The sequence below is a fragment of the Amblyomma mixtum genome, chromosome 7, assembly GCF_055824585.1.
Source record: "Amblyomma mixtum isolate Tamu chromosome 7, ASM5582458v1, whole genome shotgun sequence".
Taxonomy (NCBI): domain Eukaryota; kingdom Metazoa; phylum Arthropoda; class Arachnida; order Ixodida; family Ixodidae; genus Amblyomma; species Amblyomma mixtum.
In genome coordinates this window covers 85,832,527-85,857,495 of record NC_143018.1, presented here as the reverse complement: position 1 = coordinate 85,857,495, position 24,969 = coordinate 85,832,527, and the positions used below count along the sequence as shown (strand labels likewise).

General features: G+C 45.0%; 1 protein-coding gene across 1 annotated transcript; it reads right to left on the bottom strand.

Moving 5' to 3' along the window:
- Positions 1-30: 30 nt before the first annotated feature.
- Positions 31-24,678, bottom strand: LOC149336702 (thiopurine S-methyltransferase-like). Its single transcript, XM_089553057.1, has 9 exons — positions 24,515-24,678; positions 24,185-24,301; positions 23,827-23,919; positions 20,342-20,471; positions 18,026-18,078; positions 15,739-15,813; positions 12,920-13,005; positions 11,049-11,093; positions 31-2,892 (listed from the first exon to the last, which is right to left on the bottom strand). Exons 1-9 carry the CDS (start codon positions 24,535-24,537, stop codon positions 2,792-2,794), a joined length of 723 nt encoding a protein of 240 aa, XP_089409183.1. The 5' UTR covers positions 24,538-24,678; the 3' UTR covers positions 31-2,791.
- Positions 24,679-24,969: the final 291 nt, after the last annotated feature.

The window sequence follows — 24,969 nt, the reverse complement described above, 5'->3', positions numbered from 1 at the left end:
TGCAAATGTAAACGAAGCGACGGTAGGGACGGCCGCAATAGCCGATAGATGCCTTCAACGTGCGGCCGGCGGTAGCTTTCTTTTCAGCTGCTGCTGGGCCGCACTGCTGGCCACCAGAAATCACGGAGTCTGCGTTACGTCATGTGCACGTCATGTTTCACGTCACTTAGTCCTGTGTCGTCATAGGAGAATCCCAAGTTTGAATCAGAGCGACGGGAAAAACTTTTTCAACTTCGAATCCAAATTTCTTAGAAATAAATGCATTTTTCGCTGCCGGCCAAGTGGCAACAATGCCATGACATGCCGAAGTATCGGATTTTGCTATAAAAAATATATTAATAGAGCTCTCCTCAGTGTCCCTTTAAGTCATTCTCGCCCTTTTCATGCAGCTAAGACTATGTGGCTGCAACTTTTCTCCACTTGAGGCAGCTAGGATAATCCAAACACCCAAGTAAATTTCATCACCAAAAGCAGTACAGTGGCAGCAGCAGCAACAAATGTGGCATCACGTGACAATGAATCATTGGAAACATGCTGTGTAGTGATTCCTCTGTACACATTGAAACGTAACAGCTTCACGGTAAATGGGCGCAACAATCACACTCCGATGAACCTTTGCGGAAGTTATTTCGGTAAAGATGGAAGGACTGAACTGCAACAATATCAGTGACCCCAACTAGACTAGAGAAATGACAAGCCACCTGACGGATCACACAGCAGAATGTTTCACTGTACCTTATTAAGGAGACATAGAGCTGCCCTGGCCTGACCAACAGAATATGGCACAACTGTATACTAGCTCTTCTGCATAGAGAGAAGCCAGCACAAAGAAGCAGGCTTCTGTTAGAGGAGGAGGGACAGCGAAATTTTTATAGTGCCACGTGGAATTTGCCTGCTCCCAATAAATAACACTATAATCGAAATTTCTGGTTCACAGAGTTTCGGTTTCAGCAGCTGTAATGCAGCAACAGTAGTAGCTGTAATATCACAGCTATGACATCGCGTGAGGCACAGAAGAACCAGCAAAATAAGAGCTGCTCATTCCCACAAGATCATTTCAGATTCATAGCAGGCTAGTGTACAAGATGGAGCGAATAAAAATGATGAAGACGGAGTTATGATGCAATTTCTGTATGTTTCATGTGACTTCAATCGTATCTGTGGCACTGTAGCTACAGTTTAAATGTCTAAACTGAAACCAAAACTACAGAAGAAAAAAAATTCAGTCATAAATTATTTACTGTACAACCTTGTTCATTTGGCTCCATTTGTTAGGAAAACTGGATAATTCAGACAACCCATCTACTCCCTTCAAACCTGCGAACTATTCTATGGCGTGACTCTCCTGATTAATTCAGCTGAATTTGTGAATTTGGCGACGCTTTGATTAATCCGGACAGATGATCGAGCTCGCATGTGGAGAGCATCAGAAGTGGCATTACGATGATGACGAGTGAGCGACTCAGAAGTTTGGCACTTTATCACAAGTGGTGCTGGTGTCGAATCAAAACATAAAAGCACCGTACTTATCGCTATGATTATTAGCTGAAAAGATAGAATGAGACGCCTCTGTGTTTTGCGCTTCCCTTTGCCATTTTCTTCTCTTCTGGTAGCCTGTGCATCGCGTAATCAGTCACCGTTTACAATTAAGTAATGTGCCTGTATGCAGGGCATGCTTTGTTGTTGATGCCCTGAATGTCCTGGGGTACATACGTAGTTGGTTCATCCAACAGTGTGTGCGCACAGCGCCATTTGGCGGAACTCCAACCAATAAAGAGTTATTGTCAACCAAATTTGGGGCACTTGGTTACGATTCCTTTCTGTCTTGCCTCTAATTTGACATTCGGTGAATGCAAATATTTCCTACAGTCCTGTGAAATCCGAATTAACCGGGTTTTACTGTACCAGGAGCAGGCAAATTTCATCCGGTGATCCATGTCTACTAACACCTTGTGCACTAGAGTTACTGCATTGGCTCCCTCTGGGGGCCAGATTCAGCATCTGCTTTCCATGCACTGCTTGCAACCATGTGGCTCAAAGCATCCAAGCATTGCCAAAATAGCGGACACCTTGAAAACCTTTGGCAGTCGACTGTTGAAGCTTATTGGTTTACCTCTTGTTCTAAAAGTTTGTAGACTTTCTTTTCTGGCTCGCGTGCCTATTTCCATTAAAAGAGTTGTTTTTACATCTAGAGCTCGCAACTGTACGACAAGTTTCCTCTAATCTTCGGAAAGACGGTGTTAGTGACTTCTTGTCTTTTACAATAGATGGCACCACACATCCACAACGCGAGTGTAGGAATGATTACTCACTGAGATAGTTCTGGATTATGTCAGAGTACAAGCAAGAAGGTGTCTCGCTCAATACAACATTTTTTCTTACAGCGAATTCGATAGCACAGCCAAAAACTAGCTGGTTGAGTGAGCAGCCAGTCTGACCGCTCCACCTAAAATAGCTCCTGCATGTAATAGTGGCGGTTTTCCTTCACAACCTCAACACTTCGGAGATCAAGATGGTAGACAGTCATGCTGTTCTGACTTTGTAGGGAGCCAATGCAGTAATTCACCACTCTGAACAAAAAAAAAATGCGCAATGAAAATTTTGGTTCGCTACTCCTTCAACAGGTTCAGTCAGACAGTTTCAAGCCTAGAAATACTCTACCCTCAATGCACAGACACCTATGTGGAAGACTTCAGACCTAAAGAAACGGTACAAAATAGAAATGTGCGCTCCAAATTCAGACCCTCCAATGAAGCAGCGTTGCCTCTCTTGGCACGCTGCGGTGTAGTGGTCAGCCTCTTCCGTGCCAAAGGGTCTCGACGATGCAGGAGGAAATGTGCAGGCGCTTCTCTTCCTCTGACTGCACCACCTTCGTCAGTGTCATGCAGTCACCTACAAGAACAATTTTGTCACACACAGAGCCACGATTCGGAACAGCCACAGGGATCAAGCAGTCAGAGAAAAAAAGAACCATGGTCCATTTCAGGGAAGCTTTCCTCGGAACAGAAAGCCGGGCACAATGCCACACTTCAGTACGACACACGTGAGGAAATTCAGCACTCAACATCTTTGTCACATACATTACAATCTGACTTGAGTCAAACGCCACTTCATGTACAGCATGCTGGTGACGCAGTTCAATGTTTGTGACACTGCCACCAAACCTACTTGCAAATACTTGTGCTCACGAGTTCAAACTAGTTCAGACTCGCTTGGGTCTGCCCAAGCCACAAGGTAAATCATTTTGGCCACAGCAAGCCAGAAAGGCTCCTCACAATGGATAGTATACAAAACTTGCCCATATCGGTTTTTATAACGATGTAACAGATGACACTGCAAGTCACAATGAGACAGAAGAAAATATAAAACTCTCAAAAAAGTGCATTTGAATTTGTATTAAATGCAGTGAGCACTTCTCTAAAGATGCCAAGCTTCAAATATTTTCAGAAAGCGAATGAACCAGGTATGCAATCATGTTCAGGGTCCATTTAAACCACAGCTGCCTAGCTCATAGTCACCAAACAGCAGCACACTGGCACTCTGCCAGCATCTGGTGTCCTTTACGTGCATGCAGTCAGTTCTATCCACTTGTAACTAGTGTTTTGTTAATCAATCAGATAGCTAGCAGAAATTGGTCGGCTTTTACTTTCACATATTCAGCCAGATCCCAAGTAGGCATCAATCTGTGCCTCCAGCAATGAGATACACGACTGCTGCTTTTGCAGCAGATACATAATGAGTCCGTGAACTCCCAATCAATGTGGTAGTAGTGCGATGCACAGCAAACAACCTGCAGAGTGGCAAAGCTTGCAGCCAACAAGGCACTAGTATCTTTTTTTCTGCTTTGCTGACATTCATTGCACTGCCATCAGGCTGGTGTACAGAGTTGATCACACTTGTCTAGAGTGCTCGCGCAGTGTGCTGGGGGAGCAAATGAAGTTAAACCTCATCACAGCTGCTTTGCTGGGGGTAAGGCGCTGGTGCCTGTGTGGTGCACAGGTCTATTAGGCTTCTCCCCAGCACAAATATTGCTACGGGTCGACTCAGAGAAGATGAGGCAGACGAAGTGAGAGGGCGCTTGGCGCGTGCTCGGGCGCTGAATCCTGCGCGGTGGCTTGTGTCTTGGCGTCCGGTGCGCCCTGTGCTTGTGTTGTGTTCAGTGTGACTGCACCAGTGTTCTGCGGGGTGTGAACGTCTCCTGCCACGTAACAATATTATCAGTGAAAGCCAATGCCTACTATAGAATTTCGCATTATTTCCACCGGACGGCACCGTCCGAGCGCTCTAGACAAGTGGGATCGACTCTGTACATCTTACACATCTCTGTGCAGTAAGCACACAGAAGTGTTCAGACCAAAGTGGTGGCCTTGTGGTAGAGCACCTGCCTCGCATTTGAGAGGTGCTGGGTTCGATCCCCAGTGCCGCTGGGTACCCACTGGTTTTCTAATGAATACAAGATTTCCCCAACCTTGCGCTCGGCTCTTCTAGGGTAAAATGTTTGGGAAAAAGCCTTTGGTTACCTCACTCTCCTTCGATGGAAAACCTATCTGCAAGGGACCAAAACCCGCCTTGAGCTGCAAAGCCCATTGTGGCCCTTTTTCGGAGTGCCTGTTCAAGCCCACAGTGATGGGATTTGAAGGCAAAGGCTCTTTTCCCAGGCCATGCAACCCTAGGAAGCCGGGCACCAGGCCGGGACATGGCTTGTACCCATTAGAGAAAACCGGTGGTCACATCATTAACTTGCAGCCATAGTGTGCTTTTTTAACACATTTTAGAAAACATTTCATATTTCCCTGGTGGTCGAAAAAACACTTTCTGCAGGTCCGTTTCCTCATAGTGGCATTACAAGATGTACGGTGTGACTCAATGCAAAAGTTAAGTGGGAGAGACGTTCGATATGCCCACACCATGGCTTCCCTACAGGCAAGTATCGCGCATAAATTTGGCTCACGTCAAAAACGTGGTAAGCACATAAGCATGGCATTGCTCATGTCTAATGCACATCTAAGGCAAATGCAAAAACATAGAGAGGCAACTTTTATGCAGTAAAGAAATCTTTATTTAAAGAAGCGGACAGTCTTGTAGATAAGATCCCAGTTAGATGAACTTCACAAGGACTCTGCACCAGCCCTGAAGAGAGTTTGTATTTCCAGGAACGAATTCAGGCATGGGCAAACTATGCAGTAAAAATGAAACACACTCTCGATGCCCAGTTAATGGTCACCGCTATGGACATTAAGGGAAAAAATCCTTGGCATCATCAGAGAGGACTGAGAACGAGCGAGGCTTGCAGTGCTGTTGGCATGTCAGTGGAAAGAGAACGCAAAGTCCTCCACGAATAACTGTGCACAGAAAACCTGTGTGCACAATAAATGCAGTGATTGCTGGCTTTCAACCAAATGCGCATGCAAAAGCACATTTCCATGCCGTGTATAGCCAGGCTTAATCACAATCTGCAGGACTTCCTGCATCTATTCAGGACCGTGTATAAAACATGAATTCATCACTATGAATGAAGGTCGAAGCGGCAGAAAATGTGTGATGAAGGTGCACCAAAGGAACAAATGCCACTCTATCAGCTGGAATGGTGATGACCAGGTTTTTTTGGATAGCAAAGAAATCAACCTTATGAGCTTGCAAAGGTGCAAAGTACTAACAGGAACGTACTCTACAATGTAACCACAATGCTTGAAAGGAGATCTGAAACATACATAAAAAGTCTATGAATCGGCATGCAAGCTACTGCTCATTCAGAAAAACAGTACGCTTGTCGTGAGTTATAGCAAGAGCCTGGGCAGGCTGATGAAATAAGAATAAATGGTGAGCCTGCCAGAATCCCTTTCCCTTCATTTTCGTCACGCGTCTCAGTGGAGGGACTGAATTTGGTGAAAGCGTCGGAGACGACACTTCATTCGGGGCTGACTAAGAAAGAAACGATCAACCTGTACGAAGAGGAAGTCAAACGCCACAATGAGGAAGTAAAATGACAGAGGGACGAAAGGATGCCAGGACATGAAGAAGCGTTTTGAACTTCATGAATGTCAGAAGAGAAAACGTCCGTGCTGTGTTGCTTAGTCTAGCTGGTTGTGTTTCTAGCTTGTTGACAAGAGTGCTGAATGCGCACATCATCATCATCATCACCAGCCTGACTTCGCCCACTGCAGGGCAAAGGCCTCTCCCATGTCTCTCCAATTAACCCCGTCCTTTGCCACCTGCGGCCACCGTATTCCCGCAAAACTTCTTTATCTCATCCGCCCACCTAACTTTCTGCCGCCATGGATATTTACACAGAACTGTTGTGATGTACACTAGATTCAGTTCCTGTGGCTTATTATGGGGAATCGTGGGTTCATTCAAATAGCATTAGTACTATGCTGTATAGTGATGTGAAGCTTCTGCCTTGGGCAGTTATGAAAGCTCATTATATGAGTAGAGCGCAACAAATAGTGATAAGGGCAGATTCAATAGCATGTTGTGTGTCTTTTATTGTGCCACTGCGGAAAAAGAAAATTGCGTTTCTGTAGCGTTATGTGCAAGACTACACACAGGATGACTAGTGCAGTGTGACAAGTGATGTTCTCAGAGTGAGTTGCTCAGTGACAGAGAATTTGCCAAAGCAGCTGCGTGATATGATAGAGCAAAAAATTCTTATCAGACTGGTGACCACGAGCGAAGAGCAGTTTTTCATCGCTGGAAAATTTTTGAGAGGGGGCCATAGTCGCAACACAAGATGAGAAGGGAGAAAAGGTGGGTGATGAAGAAAAGAAGAGTTGAGGAAGGTAGAAGAAGATGGAGAAGTGCTGCAGAAACAGAAGAAGGCTGCACAAGAACAGTGCAGAAGCTGGCGGCACCCACACCCAGCTGTGTGGCACTCTTTCCTCCGCTGGCCTCATCAACGCACTCTCTTACATGCGCTGGGTATTTGCCTTCTTTTGCTGCATTCTACACTACTTTATCATCTTCTAGCTTCATCCTTTCTCCCTTCACGTCTTGAATTATGACAATGCTGCCCAATAACCGATTCCCGTAATAAAAATTATTGCAAAAATAAGGCCTTGATTTACTTTTTCAACCGACTATTGTTTGGCAGTTGGACTCCCTGTGTAATTCCTTCTTGTCTACAAACTTGAACATCTAAGGAGGAAAAAACTGTGAAATAATGGAGATTGCATCGCTACTATCACTGTGTATTTTGTTACTTTGGGCAATACTAATTTTCTGCCAAGTGAGCACAAATTGGAAACTCACTGGGTTCAGATATAAGCCGGCAAGTAGGACTAATATCCAGAAAAAGTTTTGATCTGCACTTCTGCCAAGCTTATCAAACCACCCTCGCAGCACTCTCAGAAGCTGAACTCTCCACAGCCCTTCCTGCATACCCACTGACATGCCACGATACTGCACATTGCCCCCGATGTCTCCACATCTGAAACCTCGCGAAAGAGCCTCACAGAAGCCCTTCAAATTAATAAATAAAATAATAACGCGCACATTCCTCCCAGGAGGGATCTCAAACGCACTGCCCGCAAGACCACTGGGCCAAAGAAATCACAGCGTTTGTTTTGGAAGCACTTGCTAGGCACGTCGCACAGTGCCCTGCTCAATGGCGTCTCACACAGAGATGGCAGAGGTCCCCAGCTACAACATATTAGCTTTTTTTTGCATTCATATCCCGCCTCTGTAGACCTCTGTAGAGATGTTAACAGTTTTTTAAAAAACGACTGCTCGCCACGCATTATACTTGCAAGTCAACGCCTAGGCATACCTTGTCTGAAAACTGAGTGGGGCATATCCCTGAATGTGAGTCATTGTTTAATATTCAACACACAGGAGGCAAAAGAAATGAATCAATACAAAAAGGCATGAGCGTGTTCTGCACTTCCTCGTAGGTGAAGGTGCACGTAATCCGTAAATTTGTTCATTACTCCCCGCCCCCTCACCCTTCGGCCGCTCCAATAAGAATGCCATTTTGTTCATTCGATGCAAACACATGCCAAAAACGTGACGGGCAGCTAGCAACTGACCTGAAGCCACTGCAGGCACACCTTGCATTGCCCACAAAGCACGCCTGTGTGAGTACGTTGGCAGTGGGGGGATAACTTTTATTCGTCTTTTCAAAGGAGAATGGTGCCTGCAGCCCTTCCCTACCTCTCACATCTTCACCAAATGGGGAACGAGGGATTCTCACCTACCCCCCTCTGAAGCCATGGACTGAACCTGCACAACTGACAGCAACACTAGGAAAGCTTTGTCCCCCTCAATTCACAACCTACCCGCACTTACCTGCAAGTATATTTTCTCTTGTTAAGCACATAGTTCGTCACCTTAGTCAGTGAAAATGTCAGTCAATACACAAGGAAACCCAAGGTGGGAAGAACTAAAACAGAAAGCATGCTCAGCCAGTAGCGATTATGGTCTACCAATTGTTGCAAATGGAGATCAGGAATTCCACAAGAGAGTTAATGCATGCGGAATGCACATGCAATTAAGCTGACCCCCACATTTGCCTATTTCCTTCAGCACATTAAGAGTACCAGTAATCACAGAGCCACGCAAACGTTTTTACAACTAGGAATGATTTGGCCTCACGAGTGGTTCTCTTAGCCAGAGCTACTGAATGATTCTTTTTTTTGGGGGGGGAAGGAGCCTCCATTTACTTTTGCCTAGTTTTCCTTCTCGAGACTTCCGAGACTCTCTTGGGAGAAAATATATGGGCCCCTCACCATGCTAACACCACGCTCTTCCAGTGACAGTGTGCTCCAATATGTGTTTCAACACAGCCACGTCTGTTTAAAAGTTCTACAACAGCTCTTGCGGCTGTGAAAACATAAGTTTTCTTGCTGTGGAAACTGAGCACGTTACTATGTTGCTTTCAGAGAGCTCAAGGAAACGGAAAGTTGAAGATGAGAAGTGGTGCTCTCAACTTTGGTGGAAACAGTCCTGTTTCTTTACACAACCAGGGGAGAAGGCGACTGGCTTAAGGGACACTGAGGACGCCAACATCCAACTATTGATCTCAGTAAAAAACTGACTCTCCTACCTTTTCCTAGCTATGTCGACATTTGTCTGGCTGCAAGAGAAACATTTTTCACAGAGAAAATAGGATTTAAGAATCTTCCTGCCACTCGACTCAAACTCCTCATGTCCTTACTGAAAAGAACAGGTTGTCACCATTTCGAAGCAAACGGTGATGTAGCACAGCCTCTGGGATTCACATCTAAAAATCAGTGTCGATCTATGCGTTTTACTTGTGAAATCAGTTGGTGATAGCGATGATTGTATATTGTTTTCAGGGGTTTTCTAGCTTATTAATTATTAATTTTCTAGCTTAAGGTAATTTCTTGGTAAAACTTGCATCTCTTGAACACCGCACTGCAATAGTAAACACTAGATGCACTGACACATGGTCCCTACCACATTTTAGAACAGACTACAAATTACAATCCTTGGCTCATAATCTTCCCGTTCTTCGCAGCAAATATAAAGACACTGTTGGTTTTAGTCCTAAGCAATTGAGAACCTACTTCGTGCAAATATAATCTATCCATACATGTGTTCTTACTTTAAATATTATACTCGCATTCACAAACTTTCTGCCTTGTTGAGCTTTCTCCATTGATTTTATTACTGATCAACTTTTTTTTGTTTTCATCTCGTGTTACAGTGACGTATACATTGTATAACACTTTTAATGAATTTTTGAAATTCACTGTTTGCTCCTGCCATGTTGTGTACTGGTTTCCCGGGCCTTTGTCAAGCTGTTTGTACAGCTTTTAGCCCAGGCGACCATCCACTTGTTGGAAAATAAATTTGATTTGATTTGATAAGAGCTTTCTTTCAATGAGAGTAGTCTCTTTGCAATTACCGTGCGCTAGCCTACCAATACAGGCCCACTTCAATTTGTCCACAGTGTCCCTTAATCTGCCACAAGACTGCCTGTGGCAAAGGAGTACAATGTAAAGTGTCACTTCCTGTCCTGTCACCATGAGAAATACAGTGCACTGAATCCTGACTCTACTGGCAGCTAACTCAATTGGCAGCTGCTCCTGGTTGAGTATGGACATGCGTCCGAGAGCTACAGCCACAAGTGTCTGTGACGGAACCAGGGCGCACCACTATCTCATTGCACTCTGAAACTGACGTAAGCGTCCCCACAATTTTTCTCTCACCAAGGCTAACAACGAGAATTCAGCTTAAGTTAAGGACAGCGCAGCGAGCTATGGAAAGAAAAATGACAGGTGTAGCGTTGAGAGATCGGAAGTGGGCGGAGTGGGTGAGGGAACAAACGCGGGTTAATGACATCCTAGTCGAAATGGAGAGGAAGAAGTGGGCTTGGGCAGGGCATGTAACGCGAAGGCAGGATAACCGCTGGTCCTTAAGGGTGAGGGAGTGGATTCCAAGTGAAGGGAAGCGTAGCTGGAGCGACAGAAAGTAAGTTAGGTGGGCGGATGAGATTAAGAAGTTTGCGGGGACACGGTGGGCGCGGCTGGCGAAGGACAGGGTGTAAGTGGAGAGACATGGGAGAGGCCTTTGCCCTGCAGTGGGTGTAGTCAGGCTGATGATGATGATGAAGATGAAACGCAGTTAGTATCAGAATTAAAAGCTCAACCCATGTTTACACTTCCACGGACCTGTGGTTGCGACCAGTGCCAATTATGTTTTCACGTGCACATGAAACAGCAAAAGAATGCTCGTAAGTGCAGCCTGTGAGTAGGCCAGTCTTTGTCTGCAGAAACAAGAGGCTGAATGCGACCCATGTCCGTGGGTTTCAGTGAGCCCCAGCCCAGTGGATTCTGTGGGTCTGCGAGTCTGAATGTGCCACATTGACTCTGACTGTCACTGGACCTGGGTCAAAATGGGTGCGACTGATTCGGTGCGATGGGTTTCACTGTTAAGTCCAAAGCCGAGAACATTTCTCGCTGGTAAGTATGAGTGAGTTTTGATGAGCTCGTCAAAGTAAGAAAAAGTGTTGGAGCCAGCCAGGAATAGAGAGACAAAATGGTGTGTTCAAAAAAAAAAGGTGAAACAGAAGGCCGCAGACCACTTACCAAACAGCATCACAACCTCATCATCTGGTACACTTCTGGGGAAACCTGCACAATAAAATAACCAGTAATTAAATCAACAACTTCATGAAACAGCATAGAGGGAGGATGTGTTAAATATTAGGAGAATTTTTTAACGCAATTACGTCAAAAATGTAGGACATTCTTGCAAAGTACATTATTCACTTAGTTACACAAAGCTTATTGCAATAAAAATGAAAGACCTTAATTTTAGTAAATGATGATAAGCAGAATATTCATTCAGAAATTCAGTTTACTCCATGGCATTGCTGAAAGGAGCAAAATATAAAAATTTCGGAGCTTTACTTCCATACTTGTAAAGCTCGGGAATAACGGAGGAAACGCGGAATCTGCAAGCTGCGGTATATCTGCTTAAGTGCAAGTTATTACAGGCAGCACTGTCGTTTTCTTCCATAAGTTTTTTTCTGCATGCCAGCATTCTCTCCATGATCCACAAGCCCTAACAACTTCAGCCACAAAGAAGGACAGCGCATATTAATAAAACAGCATACAGCAATAATAAAAGCTGCATGTTTTCTCCATCCACGAAAGACCACCTGGCATTTCACTACAGCAGAAATCACTGCTGCTCCTACAAACTTGCACAATATTTATATTTTACGCCGCAACTGAATGGCCTCATGCTGCAGTAAAGCCGGCGTTGGCATCGCCGTAACCGCAAGAATCCATATTGGTCGAAAAAGGGGGCTACACCACACATGAGCGGCGGATTCGAAAAGTGATTAAAATAATCGAAAACTGGCGGTTAGAGAACTGGCAGCATGACTCAAACATCATTAGGACACGTAAATATATGAAGCAGATGAATAGCGCCGAAAAGAAAATTGGTGTAGTCGGGAATCGAACCCCTGACCCTTGAGTTGCGAGTCAGACGTGCCACAGGCATGTTTGTATGGCTTGGTTAAAGCGGGCCTTTATAAGCATGTTGTGTGGTCTTCCACAGAATGAACGTAATTGTGAAAGACACAGTGTTCGTGTGTGTGTGGGCAAGAGGAACAACTGTTGCATCATACCCTTAATCCTCTGACACTTTTAAAAGTGAGTTTTTAAAAAAGCTCTTTAAGAGTGGCCTCCCTATTTTTGGACAGTGACAATGGGAAGGTGTCGTCGACATTAGCACACGGGGCTGCTAAAATTTCCATGCAGGGAACATGATTGACTGCTTTCACTGCAAACGAAATACCTAGTTTTCCTGCTCCTGGTATACAGATATAGCTTTTGTTGTTCTTACTGCTAAGATTTAGCAGCAAAAAATTTCTGCTAGAGACAAAAGAAAAAATAACAGGCCACATAATCAGAATAACAGCGATATCAGAACAGGGCTAATACAGCACTACACCAGAGGCAAGACATGTAAATAGTATATGTAATATGTATATGTATATGTAATAATATGCATATGCAATAGTGTATGCAATATTACATGTAAAAGTAATGTGAAAAGTATCCAACCCACAGGCTTCGCTGTCGAGCCGCATTCAGGAGTACAACGAGAGTCCACCACACAACTCAATGGCGAAGCCTGTGGTCTAGACACTTCTGACAAAAGCTGCATATATATGCATACAATGCTTCTTACATGGCAACAGTGCAAAAAAAAAAGGCATGAATTCATACGTTTCAAAAGAGGAAGGGTAATAAAAACAACCACACAAAGCTGAACCACCACAGCAGCTCCACAAGCATGTTCAAAGCTGGGAACATGAATTCTGTGTGTTCGGCATCATGCACACCAAGAAATAAGTTAAGTGTGCCAAGCAATTAGAGTTGAACATTTTGCTGTGATGACTTATTTGGTGGACCAAAAGTAGCAAAAAAATGAACAAACTCACCTTTGAAAGATGGGTCATTGTAAACCACGGTGCAAAGCCCGTATGAAAAACCTGGCGATAGCAGCGACTTGACAGTGTCTGCATACCTGCACAAATACGCAAGAAAAAGAAAAAAACAAATGGGGCATCACTATAAGAGCATCAGCTAATTGTTTCTTGACAACAGTGTGTATGTTGCAAGGTTAGTTGGTGTAGATTCATGACATCGGACACATGAAGAGGCAATGATGAGCCAGTGCTCATTTGCTTTCTTTGAGTTTTCTCTCTCCTCTTGGGATTCTCAACATGCCGGAAGCTTGACAGTCATGCCCCGTGCCCCCCCCCCCCCCCCCCCCCCTCAAACACGCACGCACAAAGTAACAGAGCAGCAGGAAATGTAATTTACAGTTCACCTTGCACATTTTCACCAAAACCCAAAACCCGTGAGTTGCACACGTATCATCCTGCCCTCTTTGGCAAGGATGTTGGTCGTCAAGGATGTCGGTCGTCACCAAACAGGTTCACAAGCTGCTAGTGAAACGAAATTAAAACTCCGCCTTTTGAAACTCATGACATTAGATTGGAGTTTCACTCATATCTTTCAGGCACCATTTATAATTTCAATTCAAAACAAATATAGAAAGATCTCTTCAATTTCAGCCTTATGAATTCCAATTTCTGCACAATTCGAACCTTTACATTGGAAGCTGTATAAAATATAGCCCATTAATTCGAACGTGAACGGGTTATGCCACTGCTAATTCGAACCCACACACACCACCGTGCATGGGCAGCCTGGGTATGCAGTAAAGCAAGCAACACTCCCGTGAGGCTGTGCCGCCTCTTTGGAGGAAATGTGGAGAGGGTGAAATTGGAGTGCAAGGCTCGATAAATGGCGAGGGGAGACTCTCTCCGCATTAGCCGTGGCATGGTGATGGCAACTAGCTGCATGACCTTCAAGATTTGTACCCAGCTGATGCTTGTAATTGCTTCTCTCAAAGGCCTCAGTAACTTGCTTTGTCGGCCTTTGTTGTTCAGCGATGGATGAGGTGACCAGCAATGAGCTACAGCGAATCAAATGGGTCACAGCATCTCTAGCATTCCGAAATCAAAACCACGCAGCCATGCATGAAGCTGCGACGTGCGTGAAACAAACGAATTCCAGTTTTCACTGATGTTTCCTGCATGTCTTTGTCCCAGTTTTCCGGTGCCCTTTGCGACACGTTCCATGCGATTATTTGCAGCCATTGCGGTCAACCTACGCAATGTCACATGGTGTAGTGATTTAGAAATGTAGTAGTCCGTTTGCAGTAATTACCAAGAGAAAATGATTCAAGAGAAGAATGAAACGGTGCATAAAGTCGATGCCGGTGCATTATTGAAACAGGATGCTGCCAAAAGGCACGCCCATTAGTTTTGCAGTTTGCCACTCGGGGGTTGGAAGGCTGGAAAATCGGACAAGGCACTTGCGGCCGTCCTGGCAACTTTCATTTTTCAACCTAAACGATCACACAACCTCCACGGCTCGCAAGTGTGAATTTGCGAGCTCAAGTGGCTACGCTACCGTTTTGGCCAAAAAGTGGCAGTCACGCGACGGTCACAGGCTGCTCGATTTTCCAGACTTGCGACCATGCTCATAGGTGGTCACACACCCTTTGCGACTTCGATGCGGCCATCTGGTAGACAAGCTGGTGCATGTTAAACGCTGTCCATCTATTCTTCAGTTTTGAAGGTGAGGCCCAATAAGTTTGTGCTTTATAGCAGAAGATGCAAGCAAAAAAAAGTCATCATCGAATATTTTAGCACAAAATAGGGTAATAATCTCATTACCCAACTGCTTCCCAATTGCAGCGTACTGCATATTCTGTTCACATTTGTTAGTCTGAATCGCAGTTAACTCGGAATGCATCGGCGTCCCTGTGGAATTCAAATTAACTCTCGACCATTTTCCAACCTATATAGCATATCCAGGCCTCAAGAAAGCCAACTGGTTAGCTTTCCAGCGGAAAACACCGATGGTTAATTCTTACATCCACAGCTGTTAGTCAACACTGTGGTCATCTAATTCTTTCTTCTTCCACGTTGATGTCTTGTAGTAACACCAGCGATTACAAAGAAGCAACTTACTCAATTACCTACCTACCCTTGCAGCTAGCACTTATTTTTCGCAAGACATCACATGGAGGTATGCACATATTCGTCATGCATCTTCTTTTAGGCAGAGTCACACCAACAATAGCTGGCTATTATGTCGTGGCAGTGTCTCCCTTTTTTTTCTGCGGCCCTGTGTTTATCATCATCATCATCAACCTGACTACGCCCACGGCAGGGCAAAAGGCCTCTCCCATGTCTCTCCAATTAACCCTGTCCTTTGCCAGTTGCGGCCACTGTATCCCCACAAATTTCTTAATTTCATCCACCCACCTAACTTTCTGCTGCCCGCTGCTACGCTTGCCTTCTCTTAGAATCCACTCTGTTACCCTTAAGGACCAGCAGTTATCATGCCTTCGCATTACATGCCCTGCCCAAGCCCACTTCTTCCTCTTGATTTCAACACAGATGTCAATAACCCGCATTTGTTCCCTCACCCACTCCGCCCTCTTCCGATCTCTTAACGTTACACCTATCATTTTTCTTTTCATAGCTCGCTGCGTTGTCCTTAACTTAAGCTGAACCCTCTTTGTTAGCCTCCACATTTCTGCCCTGTAGGTGAGTACCGGTAAGATACAGCTGTTGTATACTTTTCCCTTAAGGGATATTGGTAAACTGCCATTCATGATCCACAAGTATTTTGCCCAAACCTGCCCAGCTTCGGACCTTCACCGTGTCACAGCACTTGCCTTGGCCGCTCGTCATCGTTGACGGCCACCAGGGCACCCCTGTCCCACACAATGTCCATGGTTCCAGCACACTCCCTGCAAAGCAGTATAGTACCACGACGTCAAGAGCAAGCGCAAAACGTGAAATGCTTTCCAGTCAATGACTTTGTGCCACCAGACACAACATGAAAAAGACTTCGCAGCGGGCAGCTTATAAAGCTGTCTTGCACTACACAGAAACAATTAGCAGCGTCATATGAAATGTAAAAAGTTACACCAGTTGATACAATCAAAATCATGGGCAGTAAAAGTGTTCCACAGCATTGCACTATTCTTCTCCGGGTTAATACATTCCCAGGTAACAGGACTTGCCAGCTACTACACTTAAAGTTTCGAGATATTCTGGGCATACAATTCGTTTAGCGAATTGTCTTGTGTTCTTCTTATATCGTGTCTTGCGTCTTCTGGCTGGTTTTAAGATGATTCAGTACCAACTCGCCCAGTCATCAGCCTTGTCGTTTAGCGACCAACAACACATGCGCAAACGCAGAAGTGGGATGCAATGACAGTCACCCGCTATGGTGGCTTCTCTGCAGTGCCTACGTGCAAAAAAAAAAAAAATGCGGTGCTCTAACATGCAAGTGAGCCAAACCTACACGGACGCAACATGAAGTGAAGAAATGAAGTGGCTTCTTTATAGTGCCTAGGGGCAAGGGGACAAAGTATCTAAAAAAATTACCGACGATTACGTTACTTCCTAATGCGAAATTTGAGCGCAGCAAATAAGCTGTTTCACCTTTTCGATAGATTGAGGCAAAGAAATCGAGCAACACATGTATGCGCTATCACAGAATTTTTTTTTTATTTTTCACACGTATTCGCAATTTCGGCTCGGGCGGTGCACATATACAGATCCGCCGCCACCGATCAGGCTCTCTGATTGCCACCGCACAGGGCGAACGGCAGCGGCAATTTCGGCTCGGGCGGTGCTCATATACAGATCCGCCGCCACCGATCTGGCTCTCTGATTGCCACCGCACAGGGGTTGCATTGGAGGAGGAGCGAAGAAAGGAATTAAGTTCGAGCCGGCGCTTTGACAACCGGAGACTCGCAGGAAGAGGGGGGCGGCGTGTACACCCAGCGGCAAACGATGGGGGCAGAAGCGCGCGCAGCAAGCGGACAACACGATAAAGGGAGGAGGGAAGAGATAGCAGCGACTGACTGATGCCGCTGACGCCGATAGCGCTGGGGGGATGAAAGGGGGGCGGAGCTGGTTACGAGGCCGACGCCGACGACGACGCGAAACCCAGGAACGGACGCCAAAGAGCTGCGCTCTAAAACTACAATCATGCGCCTACATATGGGCGGACCAGGTCTGGGAAAAGCAGCACAAAAGCAAGGGTGCTACGAAAGTCAGCCGCCGCGGCGGCTTCCCCGCAGTGCATGAAGGCAATGGGGTGAAGCATCTGAAAAGTGACCAGGAAGAGATTTCTGCTACTTTCGCCATTCCCGTCGACGGACTGATTGGACGTGTTGCGAAGTTCCTTCCGTGCTTAAAACAACACAAATGCAGTTCGATTTCTGCACCCACTAGAAAAGAAGCTGTTCAGACCTTCTACCAAGAAATGCTGACCAACTAATCAAGTGAAATTGTCATAAAAGCCTTTCAGCCTCATCTAACAGTTAAAGTTTTAAAAAAATTGAGTGGTTAGGATTATTCATTTTCCCAAATAATAAGGTGTTCCACATTATTATTTTTTTTAAATCGTATCATAGAGGTTTCACTGTATTCCATATTTTTTCTTGAACTTGGGAAAGTAGATTCACACTGCATTAGAGAAAAACAAAATTGAGTGAAAGAAAAGGAACCAAAAATTACAGCCGATTTAGCTTACCTGTCCAAATGTGGAGTATGTGTGCTAGCATGTCGCATCTCATTTTCGCTTTCGCTTGGAGGATAGTTTTCTAAAGTGAGGCTTCAAAGCAAAGATCAGCGAAATCGGTGATTGCAGACCTTAGTGGTAGCACAATATAAAATTTTGGGACCACCTGACCCACTTTAAGAGGGCACTATGATAGCGGTGTGTTCTGGATCCATTGCACATGAATGGAATCTGATGAAGATGACATGCAATGCACACCGCCTTTCATTTCCGTATTCCAAGCACACTACAAACGCTCTCCCCAGTTTGAAATCTTCAGACCCTTTGAGCTCCGGTTATCCGAAATCAAATGCAGTATTGTCTTAGTGCACACAATGCCTCAGCCTTCCCTCTGACATGAGTGTTAGAGCTCCAATAATACTCACTTGCTGAAGTCAAATATGCTGCAGACGAATACTTGCAAACGGCGTTCAAGAGTCTGAAACAATTGAAACGACATCCTTCTTTGACATTCACAGCCACAAGAAAGAAATGGCAGAGTATGCAGCGGTTACCATCACTTAGGCTGGACGTGGACTGTGAGAGACATCATAGCAAAGGGCACCGGGTTGATTTAGACGACCCAGATTTCTTTAATGTGCACTGCCATTTTACAGCACTTATGCATCCGAGCACTTTGAGAAAAAGCTGAGTCACTTCAAAGTCACTAGTGATGCTCAGATAACCACCACGCATGCCAAAACAATTTTTTGTAATGATCGGAACACTGACAATAAAGTTCTGTAAGTATTCAAAAGCTCAGCTGATATGAAGAAACTTTGAACTCATCATCATCACCGACCTGACTACGCCCACTGCAGGGCAAAGGCCTCTCCCATGTCTCTCCAATTAACCCTGTCCTTTGCCAGCCGCAGCCAGTAGAGAAGCAGTCCACTGTCAATGAAGTCTACTCTTTGAGGCAACATTCTTGACTGTGTAACTACTATACTCGCATAATAGACGCACTAGCGTAAGAAATGCACCTGCTACTTTGGCTCTCCAAGACTATAATTTTTATGAATAGTTTGCCCCACACAATAGCTGCACCCCAAAATTTTCATCTTTTTTTTTAGGAAAAACATTGTGCTCATTACGCAAGTAATTATGGTGATTTCGGTTAAAAAAAGATATTCTGAAACTTCTGCTACTTTTGAGAGAACATCTGTAATATGGCTGTTGTCAGCACGTGCTTGATTCTTCTTTGCCTTCATTTTGCGCAAGGTGATTTTAGCCCCACTGCTCTATCAGCACTGGGAGATTGTTGCAATATATAAATACAGTAGTAGCTGAAACTAATAGTTTCTTTACATTAGCTTCATAGTAGTTAGCCTTAAGCTGCAGCTTCATGCCCCACACAGAGCAAATAACAAACCTGTCATGTCAAGGAACTTGTATCAAAAAAACTTGCAGTACAAAAAAGCCCACATTAAATGCTTTTGACACATTTTCAACTGTGCTTCTAGAATAAGTTTAGATTAATAATCATGCTCAAATGGTTATGTCAGCTCCTGCTGTTTCTAGCTTCTGTCATTTCCAGCTTTTCACAATACAGAAAACTCGATGGATTTCTAATTAAATGCACTGATATTCTATCGTCAAAGAAACAGGATGGGCTTGGTTGTGCTTTTGTGCGCCTTTTTTTGCACGGATGCCTGCTAGATGGCAAAGGCTTTGAACTTCTCCACAACATCAATGTCTGTCTTGCTGAAGCAGTCTGGGTATTTCCTTCCAAAGCAGAATCACCCTGCATCAATTTCTGAGACTATCAGGTTATCATGTCTCAACCAGTAAATCTTGCTCACATCTAAGTGACACCAAGTCTATTCTTCAAAAGGCATAGTGCATATCACAGTTGATACCCACAGTCTCCACCGTGCCTATGAAACACTCAGAATAAAGGCACAGTTTCTGGACTTCACTGCCTACAGCTTTGTCCCCGAAAATTGCAGCACATCACCTGAGAGGACGCATTCTGACCTGGAAGCAGTACTCTGGTGCTTTCCGAAACATTCACTAAACTGAAAGATGCAGTGTGCTGGGATTGTTTCAACTCAAACTCATCTGCATCAGATACAACGGCGTTTCAGTGGGGTATTTCGCAAGAGTTTGCATTACGAGATATGCACATACACACAGCCGATGGTGATGAAACTTGCGTACATTGCAGGCTCCTTACAATTCACACAGCAAGGTCTATTAAAATGTGCACTAGAAGAAACACTGCACCGCAATGCAAAAGGACATTTTGTCAAGGTACAGCCTTAGTCAAATGTCTTCACACCACATGGCTTCTTTTTTGAGCCGTGTTGTTGGGCAATTATGCAACAACCCAGAGCTCCGATTCTTCACAATAAGAAGAAAATTTTTTTCCGACCCCCTCCGAACTTTCAAAGCTTCATGGGCATCATAAGTACCTGAACATAAGGCTCAAAAGTGAACCCTATATGGCACTGAAGGCATCTGACCAAGGGTGTGCTTGCAAGAAGAAGAGCCAGCCCTTCAGGCTTGCTTCATTGTGTAAGCAGCAGTAACCAAACATTTTCAGGCGCTACACAAAGTGGCATTACTTTACCACAAAAAACTTTACAAGATTTCTCACTCAAATGCATCACAGGCATAAAGCAAACGCACTTTCCATTTACAAGTAGAGCTTCCCACCTGACCTGACCCCTCCGCTGCTTTGCTGCAAAGAGCACACTTACACGAAACACTTTGCAGTGCAGCACAGGGCAAGTGACCACCTCAAAGCGCAGGCCACTGTCCTTGAAGAACTCACTCGCCGACCTCTCGACGTACTCCACACCAACAACGTTGTGGCCAAGACTGCAGAACCTGCAAGGAGCGAGGCACATGACAGACATCATCATCATCAGCCTGACTACGCTCACTGCAGAGCAAAGGCCTCTCCCATGTCTCTCCAATTAACCGTGTCCTTTGTCAGTTGCCGCCACCGTATTCTCGCAAATTTCTTAATCTCATCCGCCCACCTAACCTTCTGCCGCCCCCTGCTACGCTTGCCTTCTCTTGGAATCTACTCCGTTACCGTTAAAGGGACAGTGAGGAGAGCTCTATTAATATCTTTTTTATAGCAAAATCCGATAGTTCGGCATTTCATGGCTTTGTTGCCACTTGGCCGGCAGCGAAAGATGCATTCATTTTCAAGAAATTTGGATTCGAAGTTGAAAAAGTTTTTCCCGCTGCTCTGATTCAAGCTTGGGATTCTCTTATGACGACACAGGACTAAGTGACTTGAAACATGACGTGCGCATGACATAAAGCAGACTCCGTGATTTCTGACGGCCAGCAGTGCGGCCTAGCAGCAGCCGAAAAGAAAGCTACCACTGGCCGCACGTTGAAGACATCTATCGGCTATTCCGGCCATCGCTACCGTCGCTTCGTTTACGTTTGCACCGGTGTTTTGCCAGCATTACGATGGATCCCGCTCTCGAAGTCGTCAACGAAGTTCTCACAAATAGACACCTCTAGCAAACCTTGCACCTTGTTACCGTTAGAGGAATACCGGGAGCCTGCCTACTGCCGGTGAGCAGGTGGTGACTGGTCTCGATGCTGCAGGCGCGCGCGTAGCTGCCGAGTACGTGCCGCCATCTGGCGATGTCAAGGAGATATGCGCATGCATTGACTGCGCCTCAGTGAATTGTGGCTTCTCGTGTCCTAGTGTTGCTAGAACCAATGCTGTTTTGTCCTATGACGTCATGACGCTTTTGCTTGCGAGTTTGGCCTGTGGCGGCGATACCTGTATTTTGGTTCTTGCTCTTTTCTACGTTACAAGAGCTTTGTTGTCAGTATGAGTGGCGTTTTTGTAATCAGGAGCTGATATTCTGTTGATACAAGCCAACTTCAATTTCTCCTCAGTGTCCCTTTAAGGACAAGCGGTTATCTTGCCTTCGCATTACATGCCCTGCCCAAGCCCATTTCTTCCTCTTGATTTCCACTAGGATGTCATTAACCCGCGTTTGTTCCCTCACCCACTCTGCCTTCTTCCAATCTCTTAACGTTGCACCTATCAGTTTTCTTTCCACAGCTTGCTGCATTGTCCTTAACTTAAGCTGAACCCTCTTTGTTAGCCTCCACGTTTCTGCCCCATAGGTGAGTACCGGTAAGATACAGCTGTTGTACACTTTCCTCTTGAGGGATATTGGTAAACTGGCATTCATGATGACAGACACCAGTGGAGCAAAAGCAATACTTTGTGACCTATTCTTGTGTGCTGTTGGGGTGAAATTTTTCCACCCAGAGCAGAATGCCCTAGCCTCATCTTAACTTTCTTGGCTGCAGTGAAAAAGACAATCCTAACAACAGTATCCGCAGTATCTTGAATTACACCCGCAGTGTAGTATGCATAAATTGCAATGAATGATAGCCTGTACAAGCTCATCTATCTATGTAGTCGCCCTTTAATATGCACTATTTAACCACACAGTGTCACTGGCGGCTGATGGCAAAAGAAAAACACTGCAATGTATAGCATACACAGACTATTCATAACATAGACTTAAAATGCCATCACATCAGTCCTAATCATTAAAAGGATCCTGTACAGACAGCACAAAATTTGAAATTATTGCAGGGAACTAATTAGCAGCTGCATACGGTCTGTCAAGACCCGCGAGTGATGGTGTATGGTGATGAATGAGAGAGGGTATAGCAATTGCCATCCTTCCAGCTCTGTGTCACGGTCACTTAGCATGTTCTTAAAGTTACTTATTTTGTTCCTGTAGTAAACACAGGGGTCATAACAAAGGAAGAGATGAACAACCACCTGAAGAGGCAGAAACGGCCACTAGCTACAGAGAAAAAGAAAGATAACCACTTCACACAAAGCAAAAATGAAAATGTATACACCAAGTAAAAAAATGACAAGAAACTGTAACAGCTGTGGCAAAAGCATTAGAAAAGGAAAAAGGAAAAAAAATTTCTGGGATCGCTAGAAGGATACAATCGTCCCTCAGTGAGTAATCACTTCCCTCTAAACCACTCTCTAAAACACAACAAACTTCTCTTATCCTCTTTTCGTTATTCTGATCTGATAAAGAGACCAACTGACTCCCTACGGTTTGTTGTCGACTTATTGGGTGGTGGGGTTGAGAGGCTAGTACACCACACAGAGGATTAAGGAAGCTGGTTGGTTGGTTTATGGGTTTAACGTCCTAAAGCAACTCAGGCTATGAGAGACACTGTAGTGAAGGGCTTCGGATATTTCGACCACCTGGGGTTCTTTAACATGCACTGACATCGCACAGCACACGGGGCTCTAGAATTTCGCCTCCATCAAAACTCGATCGTCGCGGCCGGGATCGAACCCGCGTCTTTCAGGTCAGTAGTCGAGCGCCATAACCACTGAGCCACCGCGGCGGTGGATTAAGGAAGCTTTGAAACATGATGAAGAAAAGAGCGTGCTGCACATTTCAACAGTTAAGAAATGTTTACAAAATGTGACAAATATTTACCAGGAAGCTGGCAAGTGCAGTACGAGACGATAAAGAACAAACACTGTTAAGCACATGCAGATAGATCCCAAGGTGACCAAAGTGTCATCACCTGTGGCATTCTTACTTGCTGCCACTCACCTAACACTGTGCAAAAATCTTGCTTGTTATACCACTTGTTTTATTTTGTCTTTCAGTGATTGATTTAATGTGCTGTGATGACAAAAAAAAATGATGATGCAAAACTCGGAAAGATAACCGCTGAGTGCATAGTAATGGACAAATGTTTGCAGTATACAGATTCATAAAAAATTCTTTCTGTGTTGCGTCGCTGGTCAGTCAGTTAGCATTTTTCCAGAAGAGAACACTAGTCCCATTGTGCTTCAATTCTTTTTGTTTGTTTTCTTCCACGAACCCACATTCCGCAAACTTTTGCCCATAACTGCACATTGCACCTGCGGGAGATAAGCTGTGATTTAGGTAGTGTGCAAGTCAAGATAGCCCTGGTACCCTCAAATGACAGGTCAGAGGCTGATAAGCAGATAAGACTCAGGTGCCTTTGTTGCAACCAAGACGGCCACCTCTAAGCGGCGACGCTAACGCCAGCATGTCTGTTCTGCAACTGAACTGTTTTCTTTCTCGTTGGACTCCTTCCTGGGAGAACACAAGCCCAGACGACAGACGCATAATTAACAAAGATAACTTGAGGATTGCGCTGCCAACACTCCGTCTCTGCTTACCACAACAGTTCGTAAGCCTTTCCACAGAGGGGAATGAACACCCGAGCATTCTCCTTTCCAGCCAAGATCAGCTCTTGGTTTTGGTGCAGCAACCTGTAAGCAAAGTGCTGGGTAGCATAACATGTTACACACTAGCACAGAGCAGCGATCGCTCTCTCAACCTGCTCTGAAGACAACAAGAAAGCAAATTCATCTTTACTACGCTAAGTCGCTGTTCACATAGATTATATGGAGCTATCTGCTAAATGAAAATCGAAAACGAATAGCATTAACGCTGAGCTCGCGCTAGTGAAACCCTGAACTGTAGCTTTGCTTGAAGCCCCTTAATACGCATTCTGCAGTTCCAGTTTCCACTCACCGATGGATGCCATGCGTCTGCCACGGGGTGTCTCCCGTATTCCATCGTTTCGACCAGAATTCCTTCTGATCCCGGACAGCCGGAGTAGGCAGCGATGCTCTCTTGTGCCTATGTTCACTGAACAACACCGTAGAGTGCACATAAGTTTGTGACACAACAACAGCTCCTCAACGCGGTACCGCAACCCCTAAATACAACAAACAGTTGTTATAAATGCAACAAACTGTACCGTTAAAGCGGTTAAAGCACTGCAGGAGAACACCATCGTACATAAAAAGTGGCGAGCTGTCAAAAGCCCGCCTGACGCACCGACATAAAGTTGGCGCTTACTTCGAACTCCAGCGTTGTCCCATTGTGAAGGCGGACTCAGCGAATCCCGAAAAGAAAGTAAATGCTGTCTGTCGGACGAATGACCTCGTTTGCAGTTACCTCATGTTATAAAAAACACGCGAAACACGCGCGAGAGTTGATACCGCGGCCAGGTCAGATAGCGACGCAGCGCCATTTTTTAGGACATTGCCAGTGTCGATGATGATAGTAAACGCGAGGATTCAGTTTCGTTTTTGGACCAGTCACTAAAGTATCGGTAAAGATTTTTTTCACAGCGATTTTTGTGTGGCGTTTTCTCTAGAGTAAGTGACGCCGTGATCGGAGTATGTCAATACCGGAACGGCAACTCTTCGGAAAGGCGGGGTCACTGAAGAACGAATGATATGTTCCAGGGTATTTACATCCTCCAGATTTGTAGCGTATGCAGCTTTCCGCGGGTGTTTCCTCAACTTGAT